Source organism: Centroberyx gerrardi, chromosome 12 (genome assembly GCF_048128805.1).
Source record: "Centroberyx gerrardi isolate f3 chromosome 12, fCenGer3.hap1.cur.20231027, whole genome shotgun sequence".
NCBI classification, from domain to species: domain Eukaryota; kingdom Metazoa; phylum Chordata; class Actinopteri; order Beryciformes; family Berycidae; genus Centroberyx; species Centroberyx gerrardi.
In genome coordinates this window covers 9,555,227-9,577,888 of record NC_136008.1, presented here as the reverse complement: position 1 = coordinate 9,577,888, position 22,662 = coordinate 9,555,227, and the positions used below count along the sequence as shown (strand labels likewise).

Genomic DNA, 22,662 nt, shown 5'->3' with positions numbered 1-22,662 from the left:
TGGTAATGAGAACAGACAACAATGCACATCGAGGGCTTGGAACCAAAGGGGCGTAAGTGTGTTATAGTAGATTTTACAGGAGAGCCAAAACAAATTTTGATCAAACTTGGATCAGCTGCCGACAATATTTTAACTTTTTGCTGGGCGTATGTAAGTAAACAATTGTGAAGCACATTCATTTTAATACAAATCTAGCAATTACAATTCAATCAACACTGAAATAAAAAACAAAATCAGAATGAATATCTTTATCTTGAAGTAATGCTCAGCAACTTTCACCAAGGCCTTTAAAATTGTAGGCTGGAACATATCAAATTGATTGATACATTTTTTCTGTTAAAAACTTTTAATAAACCTTTTTAATAAACCTCTGTAGACATAAGAAACTACTTTTGATTCTAAACTACTACTTTTTTTTTCTTTTGCTAGTATAATACATTTTTGTATGTGTCCCAGGACACATCACTTATTGATGTGTCCTGGGACACATTCAAAGACCTGTAAAACTCCTCATAACACTGAGGGATAACTTACTAGCAGTCTTACTGTCAGAGCTTATCTTGACCAGTTCACACTCCTAACATTATAAAATAACATTTTGAATCTATAGGCCTAAGTTTTTAATGGGAATATTAACATATTTGCATTCATCTAATATTGACCTAGAATATTAATTAGGATATGAATAGGTTACTAAAAATGATGTGATCATGCTGCCATGCTAGCATTACTTACGTCAGCATGCATTTTGAGTTGACCTAAGTACTGTTAGAATCCTCACAATGCCCACAATGCTTGTTCAGTGTCAAAAGTGAGGTTTTGCTTGGTGTCAAAAGGGCGTAAGTGCTTTGGCAGTTTGGCAGCAAACAAAACCCTACTTTTACTATTACGGCTTTCAGTTTTTGTTTAATTAAAACTTATGGGTCATGATTTCAGTTGTGTCCTTTTGGCACTGAAAAGATCTCACTGAGACCTTTCAATTGATATATAATACTCATATTCGCCCAAAATCGCACTTACGCCCCTTTGGCTCCAAGCCCTCGACATGCACGTTGCACATTGTCACTCTTCTTCTACTTACATACGGTACGTCCATCTAGAGTTTTAGATAAGGTGAACAGCTAGTAATGCGCATATCCAAATCTGTACTGCGCAAATCTACAGCTGTAATTTGGTTTATTTATTATTGTATGGCCTTCTGTTAATGTGAACACAAGCACATTTTTGCACAGTATGTATGATGTGATTTCACACATATTTCACACATTCTCATATCACACATATTTTTCTTTTGTTTTATTTTCTCAAGTAATTCCACTGCTACTACTGCTGCTATTTTGCACATACTTGTAATCCATACCTTTTTCATACTTTCATTGATACATTTCTACTTGAAATTGTCAGTTGTATATCCTTACATGACCCTTTTTGCTATATTCTTATTTATATTCTATTTTTCATTGCTGTGTCCTGTTACAATTTGCTGTTGCAATGGCCCAATTTACCCACAAAGATCATTTACTTTTCATCTTAAATATGAACACACTATACGTATACAATCAAAGCCAAAGAATTGTTCCAGTCTAACAGCATTGACATGATAACAGCAGTGAGGGGGCAGTGAGTGTCTGGTAGCGTATTCATATCATAGACTCATAATCCTGAGTAGGTTGAACAGAATTGGACTGAGCTGAGAATTCTGTGAGGCAAGATCCTTAAATATTTATTTAAAGATACAATCTGGTACTTACTTCACCATCAAATTCTGGGTGTATTCATATTGACTAATGGAAAATAAGTTTTTTGGATGAGTGGAGTAGTTGGATGACATTGTTGAAGGTGTTATACTGCAGTTAAAGATGGCGCCTTAAATATTTTTAGATTTGAATTGAAATGTCTATGATTAGCATGAGCCATGATTACAGTGGTTGTGATTGCGGTAGCCAATTTTCCCTATAATACTACAAATGGCTCTTGGAAAATAGATAGATAGGAGATGATATTCCCAGCAGCGTCTAATTTGTGGTTAGTCACATCACTAATATGAGTGAGGATCTAAAGAAGGAGACCGCATTCTATTAAGTACAGTACAAGAACCGTAATCAAACCTAGCAGGGCTTCATCAGCTCAAGTTTGCTTCGGGGTCCTCAGCTAATTTTACTGCTCACTGAAATGTAGCATGTAATACCCAGTGGATGGAGAACACTGCGTTCATTACTGCTGATTAAGAAAAAAAGATCAAGCAAAATATGTCAACGGCGTGATAATCAGTTAATGTATTTTTAATTAGTGTCTACTTCTCTTTTCTCTGTTGCTTCCTATTCAGAAACCTACCAATGCATGCGTTTAATTCTTTCTCCGGCGGCCTCTGATTAGCGGTTAGGTTCCATTATGTTTTTGAGGCTAGAGTGACCGAGCGGGGATACGGCTGTTAGATTAAAAGTTGAGTGGGTGAGCTCACGCGTTCGCCTTGCGCATCATTTGAAATGAGGCCTTAGCCAGAGAATCATTTTACAATTTAATAAGCTAATAAACGTGATATGGCAAGTAGTTTCGAGTGCCCTTGGGGGGTCAAGGCACAGTTTACAATCCCATTTAAGAGCTAGTTCTATTACCACGCCGACAAAAGGTTGGACAGCCACAGAGAGAAAGATGACTGTGTTGAGGCAGACTCAGTGATACAGCAGATCTGCTACTTCAAGGGTCACACTCAACAACCAGAGGTCAGCCAGTACCAGACTCTTTACATTCTTCAAGAGAGCTGGCTGCAGTCGTATTGTAGGGCATTTGACAGCCGCCATAGGAAAACCTTGCGGGAAAGGATGCTCAAATCATGTTGAAATACCGACATACTCCTGCGCAGGCATTAACCGCATGGATTCGTCTCGCCCATTCATGGATTGATCTGTAATTGCTTTACTTTAATGTGTAATGACTGTTCCTGTTACAGTGGACCACATGAAGGAACGCCATTTAATGACAATATATTGCCACAATAAACCTTTTTTTTTTTTGTGCCCAGTTTTTTATTGATTCATCCATATGTGACTTTGGCTGCTATCGTTCCCCTTCCCCATTCCCCCTCTCAGACTTCAACATTTTCAGATGTACAAACTTTATGTAAATGACTGTATCTATAATACATTTATAATACATTAATGAAAACATTTACATATACTGAACAAAAATATAAACGCAACACTTTTGTTTTTGCTCCCATTTTTCATGAGTTGAAATAAAAGATCTAAGACTTTTTCTATGCACACAAAAGGCTTATTTCTCTCAAATTTTGTTCACAAATTTGTTTAAATCTGTGTTAGTGAGCACTTCTCCTTTGCCAAGATAATCCATCCACCTGACAGGTGTGGCATATCAAGATGCTGATTAAACAGCATGATTATTGCACAGGTGTGCCTTGGGCTGGTCACAATAAAAGGCCACTCTAAAATGTGCAGTTTTTATCAAACAACACAATGCCACAGATGTCGCAAGTTTTGACTGCAGGAATGTCCACCAGAGCTCATGTTGCAGCATGATAATGCACGGCCCCATGTTGCAAGGATCTGTGCACAATTCCAGGAAGCTGAAAACATCCCAGTTCTTGCACGGCCTGCATACTCACCAGACATGTCACCCACTGAGCATGTTTGGGATGCTCTGGATCGACGTGTACGACAGCATGTTCCGATTCCTGCCAATATCCAGCAACTTCACACAGCCATTGAAGAGGAGTGGACTGACACTCCACAGGCCACAATCAACAACCTGATCAACTCTATGCGAAGGAGACGTGTCGCACTGCATGAGGCAATTGGTGGTCACACCAGATACTGACTGGTTTTCAAAAAATGCATATCTGTAGCCCTAGTCATGTGAGATCCATAGTTCAGTCTTTTTTCAAGATAAAACTGCACATTTTAGAGTGGCCTTTTATTGTGACCAGCCCAAGGCACACCTGTGCAATAATCATGCTGTTTAATCAGCATCTTGATATGCCGCACCTGTCAGGTGGATGGATTATCTTGGCAAAGGAGAAGTGCTCACTAACACGGATTTAAACAAATTTGTGAACAAAATTTGAGAGAAATAAGCCTTTTGTGTGCATAGAAAAACTCTTAGATCTTTTCACCAAAAGTGTTGCGTTTATATTTTTGTTCAGTGTAGTTAGGCTAGGTTAGTTACACAGTAAATGTATAACTACAGTACACAGTCCATGGCAATAGATATCAGAAATATATTGAGATCGTCCTAGATATTACTTTGCAGCCTAGTATATTGACAGAACATGGTAAAGTACAGCATTAATAAGGGAAAAGAAAAGAAGAGAAACAAATAGCATTATAATAATAATAATAATGACAATAAACCGCTTAATTAAATGAATGTCCAATTACACATGCAAAGAATTATGGATTATGTTCCAGATTTGACTGCATCAGTTTAACTATTCAGCTCTTTTATTTTGAGAACACCCTGAGTCAAACACCCTTCCTAGAATGGGCCCCCATCAGTCATGTGTCTCATCGTGGAAGTAGTGAGGTTTCACAAATGCAAAACAAGGATGTTGCCGCCGCTGCTGCTTGGTTAACGCACAAATGTCCTCCAATCTGAGCTTCTTTGAGCCGCACTGTTTCATGAGAGCCTCCTCTGTGTCTGGGTCTGCTGCAGCTGCTGTGTGGTGAGTGGCACGTCTCTCTGATGACTCTCCTTTATCTTCACATCAAGCCATTTACTTTTCCTTTCATTGCGATACTTGCGCCAGATTGATAAAAAAAAAAAAAATGTGTGTTTGAATGGCACAGGTTCAGGCTGGAGAGTTACATCCTCATCCAACTTATGGACAGATCAACGTATTATGTGGATTACCTCATTTAAAACAGTTGTTTCATCAATTTTTTATTGGCTGTTCTGTATTGTACTTACGCCATATATCATCCTTTGTAGTTTTCTGTGTAATAATGCCAGTGACTTCTTCTTTTTTTTTTTTTTTTACATGAAATACAGCCTTTATAGAGTGTTTCAAGAAATGTAACTTGAAGTTCATCCCTCACAATTTAAAAAAACATAATAACACATGACTCGAACCACAAAAAAAGTATTTAGTAATCAGAAGTCATAAGATCGCAAACACCTCTAGTAATAATCAATAGTTTATTTCCATCACAGGAATCATTTTGTGTTATTTTTCTCAAATAGTGAATTACCTCATGAAACTAGCATTGGCATGATAAGAAGAATTAAGGTATGGAAAATATGTTTACGTTCTAGTCACCCATTCAAAAAGAGGATGTGAAACAGATTGCTTTCCTCCTTTCTTCGTACTGGGAGTTTCAGGACTGCTGACACAAAGGTCATTTTGGCTAAGCTTAAAAGGAACTGTTCGGTGATGAATACTGTCTGAGTACAAACACTGTGTTTTCTTTATCCCTTTTCAAATTCACTTAATAAATAATCGTTTGCTGTGAGAAATAAGACCTAGAAGGAAGGAGAAATAGAGGCAGGTTTGTCATTGCGCTCCCCCTCAAGGATATTGCCAAATCCTGAAAGTGGGTGTTTTGTAACCCCTGACTGCAACAGGCCAGGAAACGTGGGGGCTATAACAAAATCATTAAGCGTATGTACCAAATAGTGACATGGGTCACTGAGACACAATTCAGTAAAAAATTCAACAGGATAAAATATTTGCATTGATGTATGCGGTAGATTATTAGTCAATACGCAGGAAATAGGCAGTCTCATTTTATGCTCTCATTATATTAAGCATATCAAATTGTGTTTGTTGACAAAATACACTCCAAATTTAATAGCGTCTCTCTCTCTCTCCCGCTCTCTCCCTCTCTCTTTCTCGCTCTCGCACGTTTTGTCGGAGCCACAGGCAATTACCTATTAGTGGTAAGCAGAAATTCTGAAAAGGAAAGCAGAGAAAAATAGAGGCCTTTATGCACACAGCTGATAAGAAATAGAGAGAAACTCCATTTCTCCCACGTCGCTTTATTGCTGCACAACACAGTAGATTATTGTGGGCTATGGGCTGACATCTGACTGCGAGTTTGAGTGATAGGTTAGACATTATTAAAGTCACATTTCCTCATCTTGTGTGGTTGTTTGCATGCTCTTCATTTGAACATTTAGGGAATTTCCCAACGCAAAGATTTTGGCCCAAACGAAGAGTGTAATTTCAGACCAGAAAGCTCTAGATCATCAGGCAGACCGAATTTCTGTCTAAATCTAATAACAAATAATCACAATACGTTCCATTTCCCTCTAAACCAGTGGTTCTCAACGTGGGGTCCGGGGACCGCCAGGGGTCCATGAGGGGGCTCCAGGGGGTCCCCAGTAAATTGATGAATTGTTAAACTTCACCATTATTTCATTTACAAGATGTGAACACAATTAGAGAATGTAGAAGAATGACTATTTTGATGATAATTTCACTGTTATCGCTCTACCAATACAGATAGTCATGGAATTCTGGACAAAATCATATCTAACAATAAAAAATATTCTTATATTTCGGTCTGAGAGGCAAAAACTCATCAAATTGGGGTCCGTGGCCCTAATTTGGACTAAATTATGGGTCCTTGATATGAAAAAGGTTGAGAATCACTGCTCTAAACAGTAAGTTGAATTGAATCTGAAAATGTCTGTTGACAAGAAGCGTGTAGATAGAGCCTGAGAAATACTAGACTCCAGATACTTTGCTCACCAAAAACAGGCAGGAGTACGAGTGTATGTGTCACAGGAAGTTTCCCAACCCTGTGGTCTCAGTTGCTTGGCATGAAACTGGCTGTGTGTGTGTGTGTGTGTCTGTGTCTGTGTGTACGTGTGTGTGTATGTGTGTGTGCATCCATGGGTGTGTGTGCCCCACCAAGTGTCAAATGCCAGTAAAAGTCATCTTGGGCGGATAAATCAAAGGGTCACCCGACACGCTGGCCAGTAACTTTGAATTTGAATGCCTTGGTTATATCGAGTTCTCTGGTACTTAATGATGAATTACAAACTTGATCCATTGTATAAGTGAGTGAGCAAGTTTTAAATTAGCACACAGTACCAGATACTATACATGAAATAGCACAGAAAATGTGTAGGGTGACATATTTCCATGAAAACTGCAATTACTTTGGCTGGTAAAAACGATTCTTGGCAGGTAATTTTTCTGTTTTTTTAGTTTAGCGGCCCTTGGCAGGACACTGGTGACAAGTATGATGATGTGTACCTTCCACAAAGCAGCAACCAGCCTTCCTGACTGCTCCTAACAGCCTTCAAGACATAATAATAACTGCTTTGTTGTTTCTCTTAGACAGCATAGAGAGACACAGACGTTTCTCTGAGGGCAGCCATCTTGTTGGTGGTGATTTCAAACTTTCATGACTGGGGAATGGTGAGTATCTCGATAACACAACAAAGCACAAGCAAGCAGACAAAGCTCAACATTAATATTAACTTTCTAACACATATGGTTACAATGCAATTGTCCCATTTGATTCTCAAATTGTTGTTGAGTACTACTTAACATCCAAATGTTGAAGAATTGCACCCATCTGCTTAGCTTACAAATTCACATCTTCTGCTCAGTTTTACCAATCAGCTATGGAACACATGCCCAACAAGGCTGATTACCTTAATAATACTGGCAATAAAACTGCAATTTTCCTAACAGTATAGAAAAGATTTATCCCTCTAATCGAATGAAATAAATAAAATTGATTAACTCTGTCTACAGGGAATAAAAATTTCAGTTTGTATTAGCTAGGAGAGCTTTAAATGTCAAATCTGCAGTTTAATCATGTTAAATAAATGTGTAACAAAGCTGTCATGAATGTTGATTCTTCATACATGGGTGTGTCATGTGTCAGGATGAGAGTTTGTTCTGAATGCGCCGTGCAAACACCTTACAAAGATAGCATTGCAGAGTTTCCACTGCTTGAGTTTTGGACAGCAGCGAAACCATTCTCCGGTCGTCAGTTTATATTGAAATGTTATGCATTATGGAGATCACATCCTCGCTCACATCAGCCCGCCATGCCAAACACTTGAAACGGCACGTTGATGATGTCTTTTGAACCGACAGACATTATCACTTTCAATACCTCTCACACAATGCGGCCTGTCCCTTGGAAGGAATGGCAATTCCAATATTGTTTTGATAGGGCATGAAAGTTTGTAATTTGAGAATAATACATTTCATTTTGGCTGCCTAACAGGTTTTATCATCATGACATCCACATGGGTATCAGTGATTGCCATGCTGCTGGCATTTGTGAATGGAGCGAGAAATGGTGAGTGGCGCACGCAGAATGAAATAGCACATCTAAATGGAAACACCTTACCAGCAGTTACAAAGGCAATTGTTATTACACCTTTCCTCCCATTGCATTCGAAATTTGTGAAAATTGAATATAAAGTCTCATCACATTTTGTAATTATGAGAATAATTTACAAAAAGACTGGGCAGGGACTATAATATGGCCTTATCTCAGCCTCAGAATTTAAGTTATCTATTTGAAAAAGATCCTCTCCAACCGCTTGGCAAACGCCACACAAATGTGTGGTGATGATGCTCTGCTTTAAACTCATGTTCTCGTTGTTAGAGGATGACACGTTGCCGTGCGCGAAGGTCCAGACGTCCGGCTCAGTGGTGGTCCTGGGGTCGCCTGTCACAGCCACCTGTGTCATCAGAGACGACTGCCCTCGGGCCAGTGGACAAGCTGTTCATATAGAGTGGCACCTTGGCCAGCGCCTTCTTCCCAGCAGCCCTGCGGCCAATGACAGCAGCAGGATTTCCAGGGTCGTCATACCGAGCTTCAATGACACCAGGGCATACCTGACCTGCTGCATCCAGGCCACTGTCTGTCAGATAGTAGGAGGGGTGGAGATCAGAGCGGGATGTGAGAATGATTTAAACTGCTTGTACATTTTTGTTGATCGTTCAGATTACTTTGTTCATATAACAAAACAAAATAGAAACAAATGGGAAAGTTTGGTAAATGATAGATTGGTAAATGACATTGTAATCGTTAATGTGTTCGGGTTGAGCTAAACCTGAAAAATTAAGGATTAACTTCAGTACTACACTTTCCAATCCAATCAAACAGCTTTACTTTTCCTCAGATCAATGCATCTAGAGATCTTACACATTTTGGCTGGCCTGTGGATAGATACAAGTTTTATAGCTAAAGACAAAGATTGGCATCACATCAAGAAGAACCTACACTTTCTAAACTTTTTAATTGGTATTCCTTTGGCCAGAGATGCTGTAAAACACTTTTAAATGCATCATGAACTTCTAAATGTAGAAATATGACTCTAAACTATGTATGAAGTGTTTAGACTCTACGCTTTTTCTTGATGTGATGCATAGATCCCCTGGTCCAATCTTTGCCTTTAGCTGTCAACCTCTAGAACTGGTATCTATCCATTGATCCACCACCAGTCCCACAGAGCCTCAACTGTTATCAGTTCAAATCCCCAGGCTGGCTGGGAAAAGGTGGGTGGAGAAAGTGAATGAGTAGTAGAATGTGCTTAACGTGTGTGAATGTGAAGCAGGGTGTTGCTGAAAAATAGCAAGCCTGCTATGGCAACTTTACACGGATGAATAAAGGTTAAAAAACGTGTATCTACCCATAGATCCACCACCGGTCCCACAGAACCTCCGCTGTCAGACAAACCTCACCAGCCCAAGCACCCTGTCCTGTAGCTGGGAACCTGGGCAGGACACCCAACTACTGACAAAGTACACCCTCCATACAGAGATATGGTAATATTCTGACTGTACATGCCATCTAGCAGAAATAAACTCATTCTGCGACACTTCAAGGAATGATTAAAGACCAAAGATTATGTTGAGGTCAGGAGTGTTTGGTGTCATTTACAAAATACATCAGTGAGGTTGCAAAACTGTGCTTTCCACATAATCATTTCCTCATTTTCAGGGATTCATATATGAACCATACTTACGAGCTGCCAACAGGAGTCTACCGCTACACCATCCCTCGCACTGGCTTTGTCTTATTCTCAGATATGGAAATATGTGTGAAGGCAGTGAATGAACTGGGCGAAGCGTCCTCACTACCTATCATTTTGGAGCCTCTCGGGTCAGGTAAGAATTAGTGCCTGGGTATGTGTGTATACGACACTGATCACACCAAGCTTTTGAAAAGTTTTTAAAGGTCAATACTGACATATATTTTTGTACTGAAACTGCTGCCAATATTTTGTGCCGATATTCAGTATCTTTAAATTTGACCACAAAACGACTCGGTTAAAGTTTTCAGCGTTTCCCCCAGAATGTTGTTCTTGGCAGGGTGGAAAAATCTCTGAAACAGCATTTAGACCATGGGAGCCTAGTACTCTCCATTGAAACCCACAATGATACATTACTGTCTTTAAGTGAAGAATTAATTGACAAAAAACATTATGATCAATAACGATGATGAAAAAACGAAATGTGCAAAGAAAATAACATTTCGTTGCAGATTTTCACAGAAGAACCTCCATCAAATTGTCATATTGATGTATTGGTCTAACCCTAATAGAAACAATAACAGTATAAACAATACAATACAATATAATAACAAGATACGATACGATACAATATGATGCGATGCAATGCGATTCGATATGATATGGTACGATGCGATGCGATATGATACAATACGATACGATGCGATACAATACAATACAATACAATACAATACAATACAATAAGATAAGATAATACTTTGATGTCTATTTGCACAGACATTTGCATTCCCTGCCCCAACAATCAGTTGAACTCTTATGGTTTATTCATAACCCCCTTGGGATCTGCAGAGTCACGTGTGCATTGACCTTTCCATTGTCTATGTTATCCAACTTATACTTTTTTCTGCACAAATTAGTAAAACCAAAGACTAAAATCTAAATAAATCAGCGTCTTACCTTTGCATTTGATTGTTTGATTTCAGCTAAGTTTGACCCTCCAGAGATTCTGAAGGTTCAAGTCGAGCCAAAGAGGCACGGCTGCCTGAGGCTGAGCTGGAGCTTATCCCAGCACCAGGCCTGGGTGCCTGTCTCCCACCTCAACCTCCAAGTTCGGCTGAAATCTGCAGGGAGCAGTCAGTGGAGCGAACAACCAGTGAGTACAAATTACTTTCGTGTTCATAATACTGTAAGCTTCTTTTGTGTTTAAACGCTACGATACACTGGTTATAAACAATCATACACAACCTGTCAGAGCGTGCATATCTGTGTGCATGCAATCATATGCGTATAATATGTGTTCTCCGGCACATATATTAGATCCAGGTGACCCGTGTTAACACAAAGACAACTGTGTGTCGTCTGCTCCATGGGAAAGAGTATTACGCCCAGATTAGAGTGAGATACCAACAGAGCCCCTGGAGTGAATGGAGCAGCAGCCAGTCCGGAGTCACCTTGGAGATGGGTAGGGCTTAGATCAATTCAGCACAATTCGTCACTTTAACATTTTCCAATCTATTACATTTTCTTCCGTTTCCTGCTCTTTTCAATATATGCTAATGTCATGTTCTACATCTCCCGTTACTCTCATCTATAGCAGCAGTTGAATTGATGTATTGACTTTCGCTGTGCACTCTGGCAGCGAATCTATAGGCCTGTCTTGTATGGAAAACTTTCGACTGAGTGAGAAGTGCAGGCTTTTGATGAGCGGCGAAGTTGACAGCCATCTCTTTCTTTCCAGCTCCCACTGGACGACTAGACTCCTGGATGAAGGTGTCGGGGGAGCTCAAGCAAAAACATCTCACCATACATCTGTTTTGGAAGGTACACACACCACACGCAAGGCTTGACACCTGCCGCAAACTGACATATTTTCTGTTATACTTCTGGTTGTGATGGTGGTTGTGTGTGTGTGTGTGTGTGTGTGAGGCCTGCCCTTAAAAGCTCTTCTCACTTTTCCCGTTTTAGCCATCGAAGCAATTCCGCGCCAACGGTCGAAATGTGTCGTACGTTGTCTCACTCCAAAGACCGCCAGGTGAAAAGGGACAGGTGTGCTCCACGCTGGGGCATTACTGTACTTTCCAGCTTCCCAAGGGAGCAAAGAAAGTGTTCCTACGTTCCGTAAATGCAGCAGGGAAATCCAGCCCCACTGAAGTGCCTGTGCATCTATTCAAAGGTAACACTGACCTCTTTAAATATGCTTGAATTAGTTTAGAAAATGCCTCAGGTATGGTATGGTTTGGTCACGTGGGCACAATGTGTTTTATGTCTCTAGCTGGTACACCGCTATCGGACATTACAGCCCTTCCTCGTGATGATAGATCCCTGCTGGTCCAGTGGACAAGCCTGGTTTCCTCTGGCCTCACTGGTTATATTGTGGAATGGAGACCTTTGTTACAAACAGACCCCTCCCTCATCCACTTTGATATAACTAACAGAAGCCAGTCAAGCCTTGTGATAACAGGTATGTATGTTACAGTATTTGTATTGTAGAGGTTAGGGTCCATACTCCTACAGCTCTTATTTAGCCATATTTCTAATCAGGTATCCATCTTACATACCAGTACCATGAGTGTAAGCAAATCAATCTTATGCAAGATGTAGTTTTTCCTGTGCATGGCCTGTCTGTACACACTGTTATGGGCTTAGGGGTACTGATCCACTCTAACCTCTTCACTCTCGTCAATAGGCTTTGAGCCATACAAGCCCTATGGGATCTCTGTGTATCCTAGGTATAAGGATGGGATAGGCCGTCCTCAGACTGTTAATGCCTACTCGAGACAAAAGGGTAAGTCACCGAACACACCAAAATGATCACGCAAAGAGCAGGCAGGGGTGTGAGTCTCCCCTTTGAAGAAGTGAGAAAAGAGCTTGCCACATGCATAACAAAAATCTGGTGCAACTCATCAGACCCAGCTGAACTGTGATATAATAATGCCCTCTTGTGGATGTAAAATGAAATGGGTTTTTTTTGCTGGCCCTGTGGTCTAAAATCAAAAACTGTTAATACTAAAGCTAATGCTGAATGAAAAGACACAGGTGCAAATTTTCATAACCCAATAAATCCACTACATTTATAATAATTATTCATGAATTTTTGCAGCTCCAACCATGGTACCAAACTTAAGGTTTAAAGAGATGTGGCATTCCTATATTGAGCTTACCTGGGATGAGATTTCGTTAGACCAACGGAACGGAATCGTCCGGAGCTACAAGGTCTTCTACTGGGATGAGCAGGAACACATTAAAGGTAGGGAAAGGGCGTTTGTTCGTGCCGCTCTCAAATGTTTTGCTGTATGCTGAGCTGACGTGTGTGACTGTGTGTTTCAGTGGTGAATGCTGACCTGGAAAAGAGGAAGGTGGTCCTGAAAGAGCTCAACACTGTGTCTTCGTACAAAGCTTTCATGATGGTTAGCACAGACGGTGGGAGCTTGAATGGGTCAACAATTGATTTCAAAACTGAGCCCATCGGTTGGTATCATCATTGAGCAATGTCTTTCTAGAAACATTAGAAAGGGGAAGTGTATTCCTACAGCAGACATTTCATACTTACATTTTTTTTTTTTTTTTTCTCAGATGCAGTCACTGTTGTGCTGATTGTAATTCCATCCAGTGTTGGACTGTCACTGTTGATTATTATCACAGTCTTGATTTGTTTCTCAACCCACAAAAGGTGAGAACTTAGCCACCTTGTCATAAGCCGCGATGCTGTGGTGTGTCATCATTTGTACTCAAAACAGACATCATTTGTTTTCCCTTCTGCAGGCTGAAGGTGCGCTTTTGGCCGATGATCCCTGATCCAGCTAATAGCAGCATCAAGAGATGGACATCGGAAACTATCCAGGTGCAGAATTCATATCCTGTTACTGTGCATGATAGAATGTGTTTATGCAAAAAATCATAATAAAACACACTCTGCCATGTGATATAGGTGATGTAATACAGGCCCTATGCTTTGGTGTTTGTTATTCAATGACAATGACTAATTAACAATGACTAAACTTTCCTTTTACAGGATACCCCCTCTCTCTCAGACGTTCGGGAGCCCAATCCAGTGTACCTCTCCCACCTCAGCTTCCTGGACATACCCACAAAGCTAGATAAGAGGGGTGATGACCCTTGGTTGCACAGCGGTGTAGAGGACACCAGCGACCTGGGAGAGTCCATTTGTGGTTCACCGCTCACCCCCGGGTACTCCGGGTCAAACAGCGAGTCTGTTCCTTACGCTACTGTGATCTTCTCCGGTCCGTACATGAGCCAGTCGAGCCAGTCGAGCCAGTCAGCCGGCCAGTCCCACGTCTACTTGCGCTCCGAGTCCACGCAGCCCCTCTTGGAGTCGGAAGACGGCTTCAGCCCAAAGAGCTACCAGAATATGCCAGCTGATGCCATGACCAGGGAGCAGTGTTTTTTTGGACCGTGCGAGGATGTTGACCCTGGAGAAAAGAGAGATTCAGGCGTTCTTTGGGATGACTTTCCTTTACTCCGAGCGTTAGCCATGAATGATGCTCAAAGTGATTAACAGTACTTCACTAACTATAAGGGTAACTGCTTTGGCAAGGCGTTCAAAGCAGTGGGAAACAGACCAAATGTAGCCCACAGCTGTAAATGCACGCTGCATTCAATGATAAATGATAAATGATTTTGATGATGTCCGTGCTTTGTACCATAATACATCACTCCCCTGTGAGAAAATAAATGTTTTTGTCAGGTGCTCAGTCAACACTATGCAGAACTACTGCTGGGTCTTCAGACTTATTTAGGCCTACTTTAGCCTCTCTCATTGGACATCTTGGAATTGACCCTCACCCAGTTCCCTCGCCCATTTTTGCCTTTTCTTCCAGGACTGGAGACCCAGAAAATAGTGCATACACATTACAAATAGATCTTATGCGCAGAGTAAGAATTGAAGTTAATATGCCTGAAGAAGAACATTATTGGCTTGAAATGTTTTATAAGATCAATGGGAGTAAGCTTATAGATTCAGAGTGCAAATATTTTTCTTTGTTCAGTAGGCTATATAATTACAAGACTCTGATGTTGAGAGCGAACATATTTTTTTTCAGAACTGGATTCCCTTCACTAACATAACGAATTAAACTGCTCAAGCCTGCGTTTCCATCTACCCCAATACAGATGTGTAGTCTATCGAGGTCTGGCCCACAACCAAATTACTAGTGTAAAAATCTACTTTTTTAAGTATTAAAAAGTAGCTCATTTAAAACGTACTCAGAGTAACATACTGAGTTACTTTTGTATCAAAGATAATATTGTTACATATGATCTTCCCATTAGATTAAAAAAAGGCAAAAAAAGAAAAGAAAAAAAAAGCTTCACAAAATAAAGTAGCCTACATAAAGAAAGAAAAGCCTGATTAATCTTTTCTTCTCTGCTGACTGACCATTCACAAATGGCCAATTTGCTCTGCTTGCTTATGGTTATAGGGAGCCTATTGCAATTTAAAATGTTGCAAAATACAATTAAATCATTCAATCATACATACATAACATAAAAGTATTGCTGACTCAAAAAAAGTAAAAAAGACTAAACAAAGGCAAAAACTCTATTATTCAAAATAAATATAATGTAAAATGAACCATCATGAAAACATATTTTGAAAATTCCCCGCTATCTGCCACATCGATGTATTCCACCATCGATAGCACATCCTAGCAAAACGTAGAGCTCCCGTGCTCAATCTGCTAGTTTGGTCTAGCCAACATGGCGAACTCCATGTAGGGGACGAGTGTTATTGCCTGTCACATTTTCATCACTTTAGAGAGTTTTTTAACGTGTTACCCTGTCAGCCATGTTCACTAACATCGCTTTACGAACCGCTCTGAAGTCGTCAGCTGTGGTTTTGCGGGAAAGCGGCGTTTTGTCGAAGCTAACAGGGACTTCTTGCTCGGCTCTGTCGTCGAAACACTGGACATGCACCTCAGCTTTAATACCACGACCGAGAATCAGCTGCGGTAAGTCTGGGCGAGAGGAAAAGTCTCCCGGAGATTGATTCTAGCTAACCAGATAGTTGGCTGTGTGTCAAGTGATGTATTTCGTAAAAACCTTGGTCTGTTCACGAAGTCCCATCATCTGTCATCTGAACGTGTAGCTGGAGCCTCGTTATGCTAACAGGAGTGGGCAGTGTTGTTACATCAACAGACTGTATCATCATCTTAAGGAAGAGGATAAGGACTGTAGTAATATCGAAACCTGATTAAGCAAACTGAATAATTATGTACTTTATTGTGGGAGATTGAGAATTCTTGCTTGAGACTTGACTTTGGTTCTGGTGACTCGGGACTTGACTTGTAGGCCTACTTTGATGACTTGAGAAGGTTTCTAAAGTCTTTATTACAAACGATTTTGTGTCTGTGTAAATTTCTGAGATTAAAAGTGATGCGATTTGTTCCACCAGACAACTGAATTTAAATTCTGTTTATTCTGTTTTTAAAGTCTGAATTTGTATGGAATGATTGAATATATTGAAGTTGAAAGATATAGATATAGAAATCAAATCAGTCAATCATGATGCACTTACTAAGTTTTTATACTATTAAAGCGAGATTGCATTGAAAAGTCCTAGATATTTTGTTTTCTTTAAGATATTAAATTCATACTGGACTCTTGATTTGTTCTGACTTGAGTTGGTGTTCTACATTTAGACTTGAGACTTGACTTGAGACTCACTTGTGCCTCTAGACTTGAGACTGACTTGGGACTTGGTCACACCTCTGAAGAATAGGCTACCTATTTTCACTCAATAATCAATTCAGTTCAAAGAGCTTTATTGGCATGGTTTAACATCAGTAAACATTGCCAAAGCATGAAACAAAACAAAACACTCAATATTCCACTCAATACTTAACTGTTATTATTATTGATTAACTTGACCGAAACAAGACCAGTGAGAATATTTAATTTTACAGATTCAAACTTTTTGAGAACCTATTAATCCTGTCATCAGTGGCAACTTATGAACTTAGGACCAAATTAAGAGGATGTGGCAACTATAATTTCATTTCCCCCTCAAGTCAGCGAGCCGGTTGATTTTCACACGGGTATATCCTCTTTTCATCTTGCTGACAGAGTCATAAATGTGCATCCACATTCTTTATTTCACAACTGTCACAACTAAAAACAAATGAGTTTGTTATTGTAGACACATTTTCTCCACAGTCTCGTGACAAATGGAGAGAAATAGTATAATGTCACATGAGTAGCATCAGTTCAGGAAAATCATCTTCTTAACCCAATGTGTTTGCAAGTCCTTCGGTTGGGTATACAGTAGCCGGGCCTGTTTGTTTTGAGGAAAATAAAATAAATATATAATATATATATATATATATAATATAATAAATATATAATATAAATATATAAACATAATGAGAAACAGAATTTATATCACTGACAAAATAAAGGTAGCACCAACATAAAGGGCTATTACATCTGAAATCAGACAGGCTGTCACACTTATGTATCAAACTTTGTCAGTTTTCCTTGAACACATCCTTTAACCAACCAGATGAATAAATACAGAGTTTGGGGCCCAAGTAGTTTACAAGAAATAAAGGTTCAGTTTAAGTCCAGAATGTTGGGACAATATTTTCAGGTAGTAGTTTCTCTGGAAATAATCATGATAAAAAGTAGAATTTGGGTGGAACTTACGCATAAACTATGTATAAGCATATGTATGCGTTTTATACTAAAAATTAAGCACCTTATTTTTTTTAACCTGTTATAAATATGTTTCGTGGTATATCCTCTGTGGTGGAAAGTCACATTTGTTCAGCTACAGAACTTTGACATTTTACACATACTTGTATGCATGTAATTTGTAGAAATTTACATTATCCTTATGAAACTTCCTCATAATAAAATGACTATTTCAGTTATATCTATTCTGATGTATATTTTGGTGCAATATGGCCTTTGGGCAGCACGGGTCACTGTTGTCACCAAACAACTGGTCTGACAACACATACAACTTTTTCATTGATTCTTTGTTCAATTTTGTTTATTAATTTTAACCATGGGGTCATCTTTGTTTAGCAGCCATGTAGTGAAAACATTTTAGAAATAACACACCAATAACCCCTACATATTACACTATAAAATAAAACAGTTCTAGTGACCCATATTAGGGAGTAGACTCAAGCTCCAAAATTAACAACAACAACAAAAAATATATATATACTCAATTTCTTTTTGTGAATTGTATAATCCAGTCATACTTGTGTCCAGATAATATTGCCTCACCTGGGCTCAAAAATGTATTCTGTTCACCAGCACAAAAGGAAGAAGTGACAAGCTGATTGATGCAGTTAGTTTGGGGAGGGAGCAGACACCACCAGGAAAAATATTTCAGCAGCTTAGAGGAAATTTCCAAATGACATTTGAATGTGCAATGACTGATTGTGTCCAAATAGCTGAGCAGTTCCATTAACCTTTTTGCGTTTGCTCTATGCATTACCAATACAGGACGTCTAGATTTTCTATCGGAGGGATGCAACACAAGTCTTTCACAAGAAATTATGATGATGGTGGAAAATCCTGTCTCAGGCGCTACTCCGGAACCTCCAATAAGTGCTTAGTAGTATTAAGGTCTGGTGACTGCGGGACAACCACAGTAAACAGTTTTCATAGTTCCCATGCTCCTCAAATCATATTCTCACTCAAGCTGTGTGGATGGAGCGGGCGATTGCCAATCTGGATGATTCTACTCCCATGAGGATAGAAATTCTTCACCATAGGACTAACATGATCACTCAAAATGGCTTGGTGTTTATGTATTTATTTATTTACAGGGGGTGGACAAAATAATGGAAACATTTAAAGCTGCAGTAGGCAAGATTTTTATGTAGCAATACACCCACCTTATCAGCCTAAATCACAAAGTGAGGCTGCCACACAGAAGAGTGTCCCAACCCCAGATGCTGTAGATTTGCTCTATTTGCCCAAATGAAATTGTGTTGATGTAAACTTGCTCAGTACAACTTTAACAATATGAATATCAAGTACCTAATAAGGAGTAGGGGCACCCTTTGCTTTCAGAACAGCTTCATCCTCCTTAGAATGCTGTCATATACGTCTTGAACTAACCTTCAAGAAAGAAAGCCTCCAGTTCTTTCAGGTAGGAAGGAGGTAGACAATCTACTTTGCACTCCCTGCTCCAGAACGTCCCATAAAGACTCAAATGATGTTCAGATCTGGTAGTTGGGGAGGCCATGGAAGGCGTTTGATTTAATTCTGGCGGTCACGAAACCACTGTTGGGTTTGTTTAGCAGAGGTTATGGGGCATTATCATCTTGGAATATGGGAACATCATGAGGGAACAGTGTTTGGATTATAGAGTGTCCCTGGACCTGTAAATGACATCACATTCCTTGGCTGTTATACGGCCATAAAGAGCAGACCTTCTCTTCAGACCTGATGACTCCCACAAGATGGATGCCCATGCCATTACAGATCCACCACCATATTTAACAATTTGCAAGAGACATTGGGGGTTGAATGCATCCTTTTCTCCAAACGTAAACCTTATTGTTGTAGGAGAAAGGGCATCGTAAACCTTATTGTTGTAGGAGAAAGGGCATCATATCATCAAACCATATCACTTTTTTCCATTGCTCAGCTTTGGTTTCAGCTTTTGTGCTCCTCACACCAGCTTACGTGTTTGCCCTGACACAATTACCAGCTTTGTGAAGATGACAAGATACAATTTTTTTTTTTTTTTTTGAGACAAAGTGAGACACGGTGTCACAGAGGTGTTGCTTCAGTTCTGTGGTCATTTTTTGCATGGTGTGAAGTTTCCGCCTATCCCTCTCTGTCAGCTTTGACTTGCAACCACTGTTCCTCTGCTGATTTTTTTTAGAGTTTATCTGTGTTTAGCATATGTTGTCATGATTTTTGTACGTGTTCCCCTTGCTACATTAAATTATTTTTTGACCGTTTTTGTCATTGATTCACCTGCAATTCAGGCACCAACTATTTGGCCTCTTTGGAACTCTGTTAGTTGCCTCATGTTGCTTTGAAAACTTGCTTTTAACTGATTTTTTGCTGATTGTCAGACTTCTTGTCTAGTATTTTTTTCAGGTAGTGTTTTCATTATTTTGTCCACCCCATGCATGAATATAAACATGAATATTTATATATACAGTATGCATATTTTCTCTCATCCTTTAGATGCAGGGGGCTTTGCCATTCAGCCAGCAGTGAGACATTATGGCCGGGCTGCAAGGAAAAGGAAGCCAGGTATGTTGTTAGGCTAGTAAAATGTCATTTCAAACAAGCAAGCAAACCACATTTTAACAGTGGTCATCTGTATAATCAGTAGCATTTTGAAATACTCACTGTTTATCCAACTTTTTTTTTTTTTATTCCAGTTATTGACAGCCAGCTAAGTGATCTTCCCCCAACAATGTTGAAGAAGGATTATGCTGCCGTTCCCCTCGCTCAAACGTATGCATACATATATATACTGGAGCCTATACATCAAATAAGTAATTCTGTAAATCTCGCATTCATAAATCAGTGTAAATCTGCATTCACAACTCTTTTTTGCATTAATTAATGGACTTAAATCAATATGTCCTGTTCTAATGCTGCTGTATTTTGTGTTAATAGGACTGATGATCTTGTCAAACGACTTATTACTTTGGAGTTAGCGAGCCATGTAAGTACTCATGTCCCTACAGATTGCCCTGCAGTGTTTTTACTCTCTCGCTCTTTTTCTCCAGTAACTGAATTTGAATTGTAATGGTTGTATTTGTTAAGGCCTATACTGATATGCCCATATCCATCCTTTTTTTATTGGAGTTATTGTACAGTTAGGCTATTACTTTCTGTGTATGTCCTTAGAGTGAGAAGCTACTGCTGAAAAGGGAACAGCTGATTGCGAAGGTCCAGAGGGATGAGACTGACCGCAGCTCGGTAGAAGTCAAGGGTGAGTTTCCATTTTCCAATGCCTCATAAAGTGTTTTCACTCTGGGGAAAAAAAGAAAAACTTTTTGGTAGGATCTAGCCAGTCTTAATTGGATGTTCATTCAGTTCCCCTTTTGATGGAATCCCTTTGCTTTCCCTAACCATTGTGTTTTCTTTCAGTGGCCGTTTTGACAGCAAGAATCCGAAACTATCAGGAGCACTTGCAAAAACATCACAAGGTGTGTTAAGGATTATTATGAGACAAAATCAAGTTAAGACTATACAGTTCACTCTCTATATGGCCGCACTGAGATGCTCTGTAGGTTTGTTACTTGCATACTAAGCAGGGGAACTTGTGGTGGGCCAGGACAAATTTCAGAAAGATCCATCATGTCGTAACATGTCAGAGGACAGTTGTGTAGTACTACTAGAACTTTGATGTATGAATACAACTCTCCACATTTCCTCTCTTGCCTTCCTCTGGTGTGAGGCATTCATGCGTTACAGGATATCCTGTGTACACCCCCTCAAATGCGTACATAGCACGGTCATGCTGGGAAATTATTTTCTCATGTTACGTAACGTTGAAATTGACATAGTTATGGAATTAAGCTTATTTGGCACATAAAATGATGTCGTACTGAAATGAACTGTACCACAGTTGGATTTGTAATAAAATAACTCATGTCATGCGTGTTAGTGTACCAACTGTACTCCATTTGCATTTCCTCACCTCCCCCCAGTTGAGCCTGTTTAATTCACACTTATATTTTCTTTTGTCATTTGACTTCTGGCCCCATTCGTCCACTTCTCATTTCATTCCAGGACAAGGCTAATAAGAGACGGATGCTCATGGCCATCGACCGCAGGAAGAAGCTTTTGAAGAACCTTAGGTTGGTTCACTATGATGCCTTTGAGAATGTGTGCCAGCAGCTAGGCATCACCTACACCTTCCCTCCGGAGTACTACCGACGGGCCACCCGCCGCTGGCTGGCCAAGAAGGCTTTTTGCATTAAGGTAGCCATCAAAGTGACTCTTTTTCTGTGGAGAATTCTGTCTTTATTAAGTACGAAGATGTATACCGGTTTTTCCGCTGCCAGTGAATAGGCAGGGTGAGCCAGCCCACCAAGGAGAATCTCTTAGTAATAGTTTCAGTGGAGGGCTTATGTGTCACACAATCTAAATGCTTTTTCAGAGACCTTTATACCACACTAACAGATTCTTCTGAGGGAAACGCTGGTGCATGCTGTTGTCTGACAGCAATACGCTCACCTAAGTTGATGCCTACAGTCGTCTGAACGACAAAACTAATGTGGAGAGGTTGAGGGTTTCATGTTGTGCCTCCACTGATGCTAGGTCATGTGTCTTTCTCTCAGGTCTTCAAAGAGGTGCAGAAACAGAAAGCAGAGGAGAAGCTGAGGAAGAAGCAAAGCCAAGCCAGCGCAGAGGCAGCCAAGACTACAGTTGCAAAAACCCAGTAGAAGACAGTATATTGGAGCATATTATTCTAAATGCTTGTCCAGAACAACATCTATACTTTTTCCCTTCAGATGTGGTACTGTGAGAAGTGGATAATTGTTCCCTGTCTCATTTGTTGCCATCATACAAAATGATTTCTTGTTTTACCTTTCAAGTTGATGTAACCCATCAGAATTCAATGGAAATAAAGATGTCTGAGACAGTGGTGTTGAAATGAACTTTGGAGATAGTAATTGTTTATTTGTACCAAAAAAATATGTGACCATATAAATTAAATGTATGACATAAGATTTGTCTTTGTCAATT

General features: G+C 39.8%; 2 protein-coding genes across 2 annotated transcripts; both read left to right on the top strand.

The window, feature by feature from the left end:
* The first annotated feature begins 4,562 nt into the window (after window positions 1–4,562).
* Window positions 4,563–14,671, top strand: csf3r (colony stimulating factor 3 receptor). The gene is made up of 17 exons (XM_071904570.2): window positions 4,563–4,678; window positions 7,301–7,381; window positions 8,205–8,279; window positions 8,592–8,888; window positions 9,628–9,757; window positions 9,933–10,099; window positions 10,947–11,116; window positions 11,281–11,425; window positions 11,702–11,784; window positions 11,929–12,136; window positions 12,236–12,424; window positions 12,650–12,748; window positions 13,064–13,210; window positions 13,291–13,431; window positions 13,537–13,633; window positions 13,726–13,804; window positions 13,976–14,671. Exons 3-17 carry the CDS (start codon window positions 8,216–8,218, stop codon window positions 14,477–14,479), a joined length of 2,520 nt encoding a protein of 839 aa, XP_071760671.2. The 5' UTR covers window positions 4,563–4,678; window positions 7,301–7,381; window positions 8,205–8,215; the 3' UTR covers window positions 14,480–14,671.
* A 154-nt stretch (window positions 14,672–14,825) lies between these two features.
* Window positions 14,826–22,558, top strand: mrps15 (mitochondrial ribosomal protein S15). Its single transcript, XM_071904571.2, has 9 exons — window positions 14,826–15,929; window positions 20,140–20,208; window positions 20,340–20,415; window positions 20,581–20,629; window positions 20,815–20,899; window positions 21,058–21,116; window positions 21,703–21,894; window positions 22,254–22,364; window positions 22,405–22,558. The coding sequence occupies exons 1-8, from the start codon at window positions 15,767–15,769 to the stop codon at window positions 22,356–22,358; spliced, it is 798 nt and encodes a 265-aa protein (XP_071760672.1). The 5' UTR covers window positions 14,826–15,766; the 3' UTR covers window positions 22,359–22,364; window positions 22,405–22,558.
* Window positions 22,559–22,662: the final 104 nt, after the last annotated feature.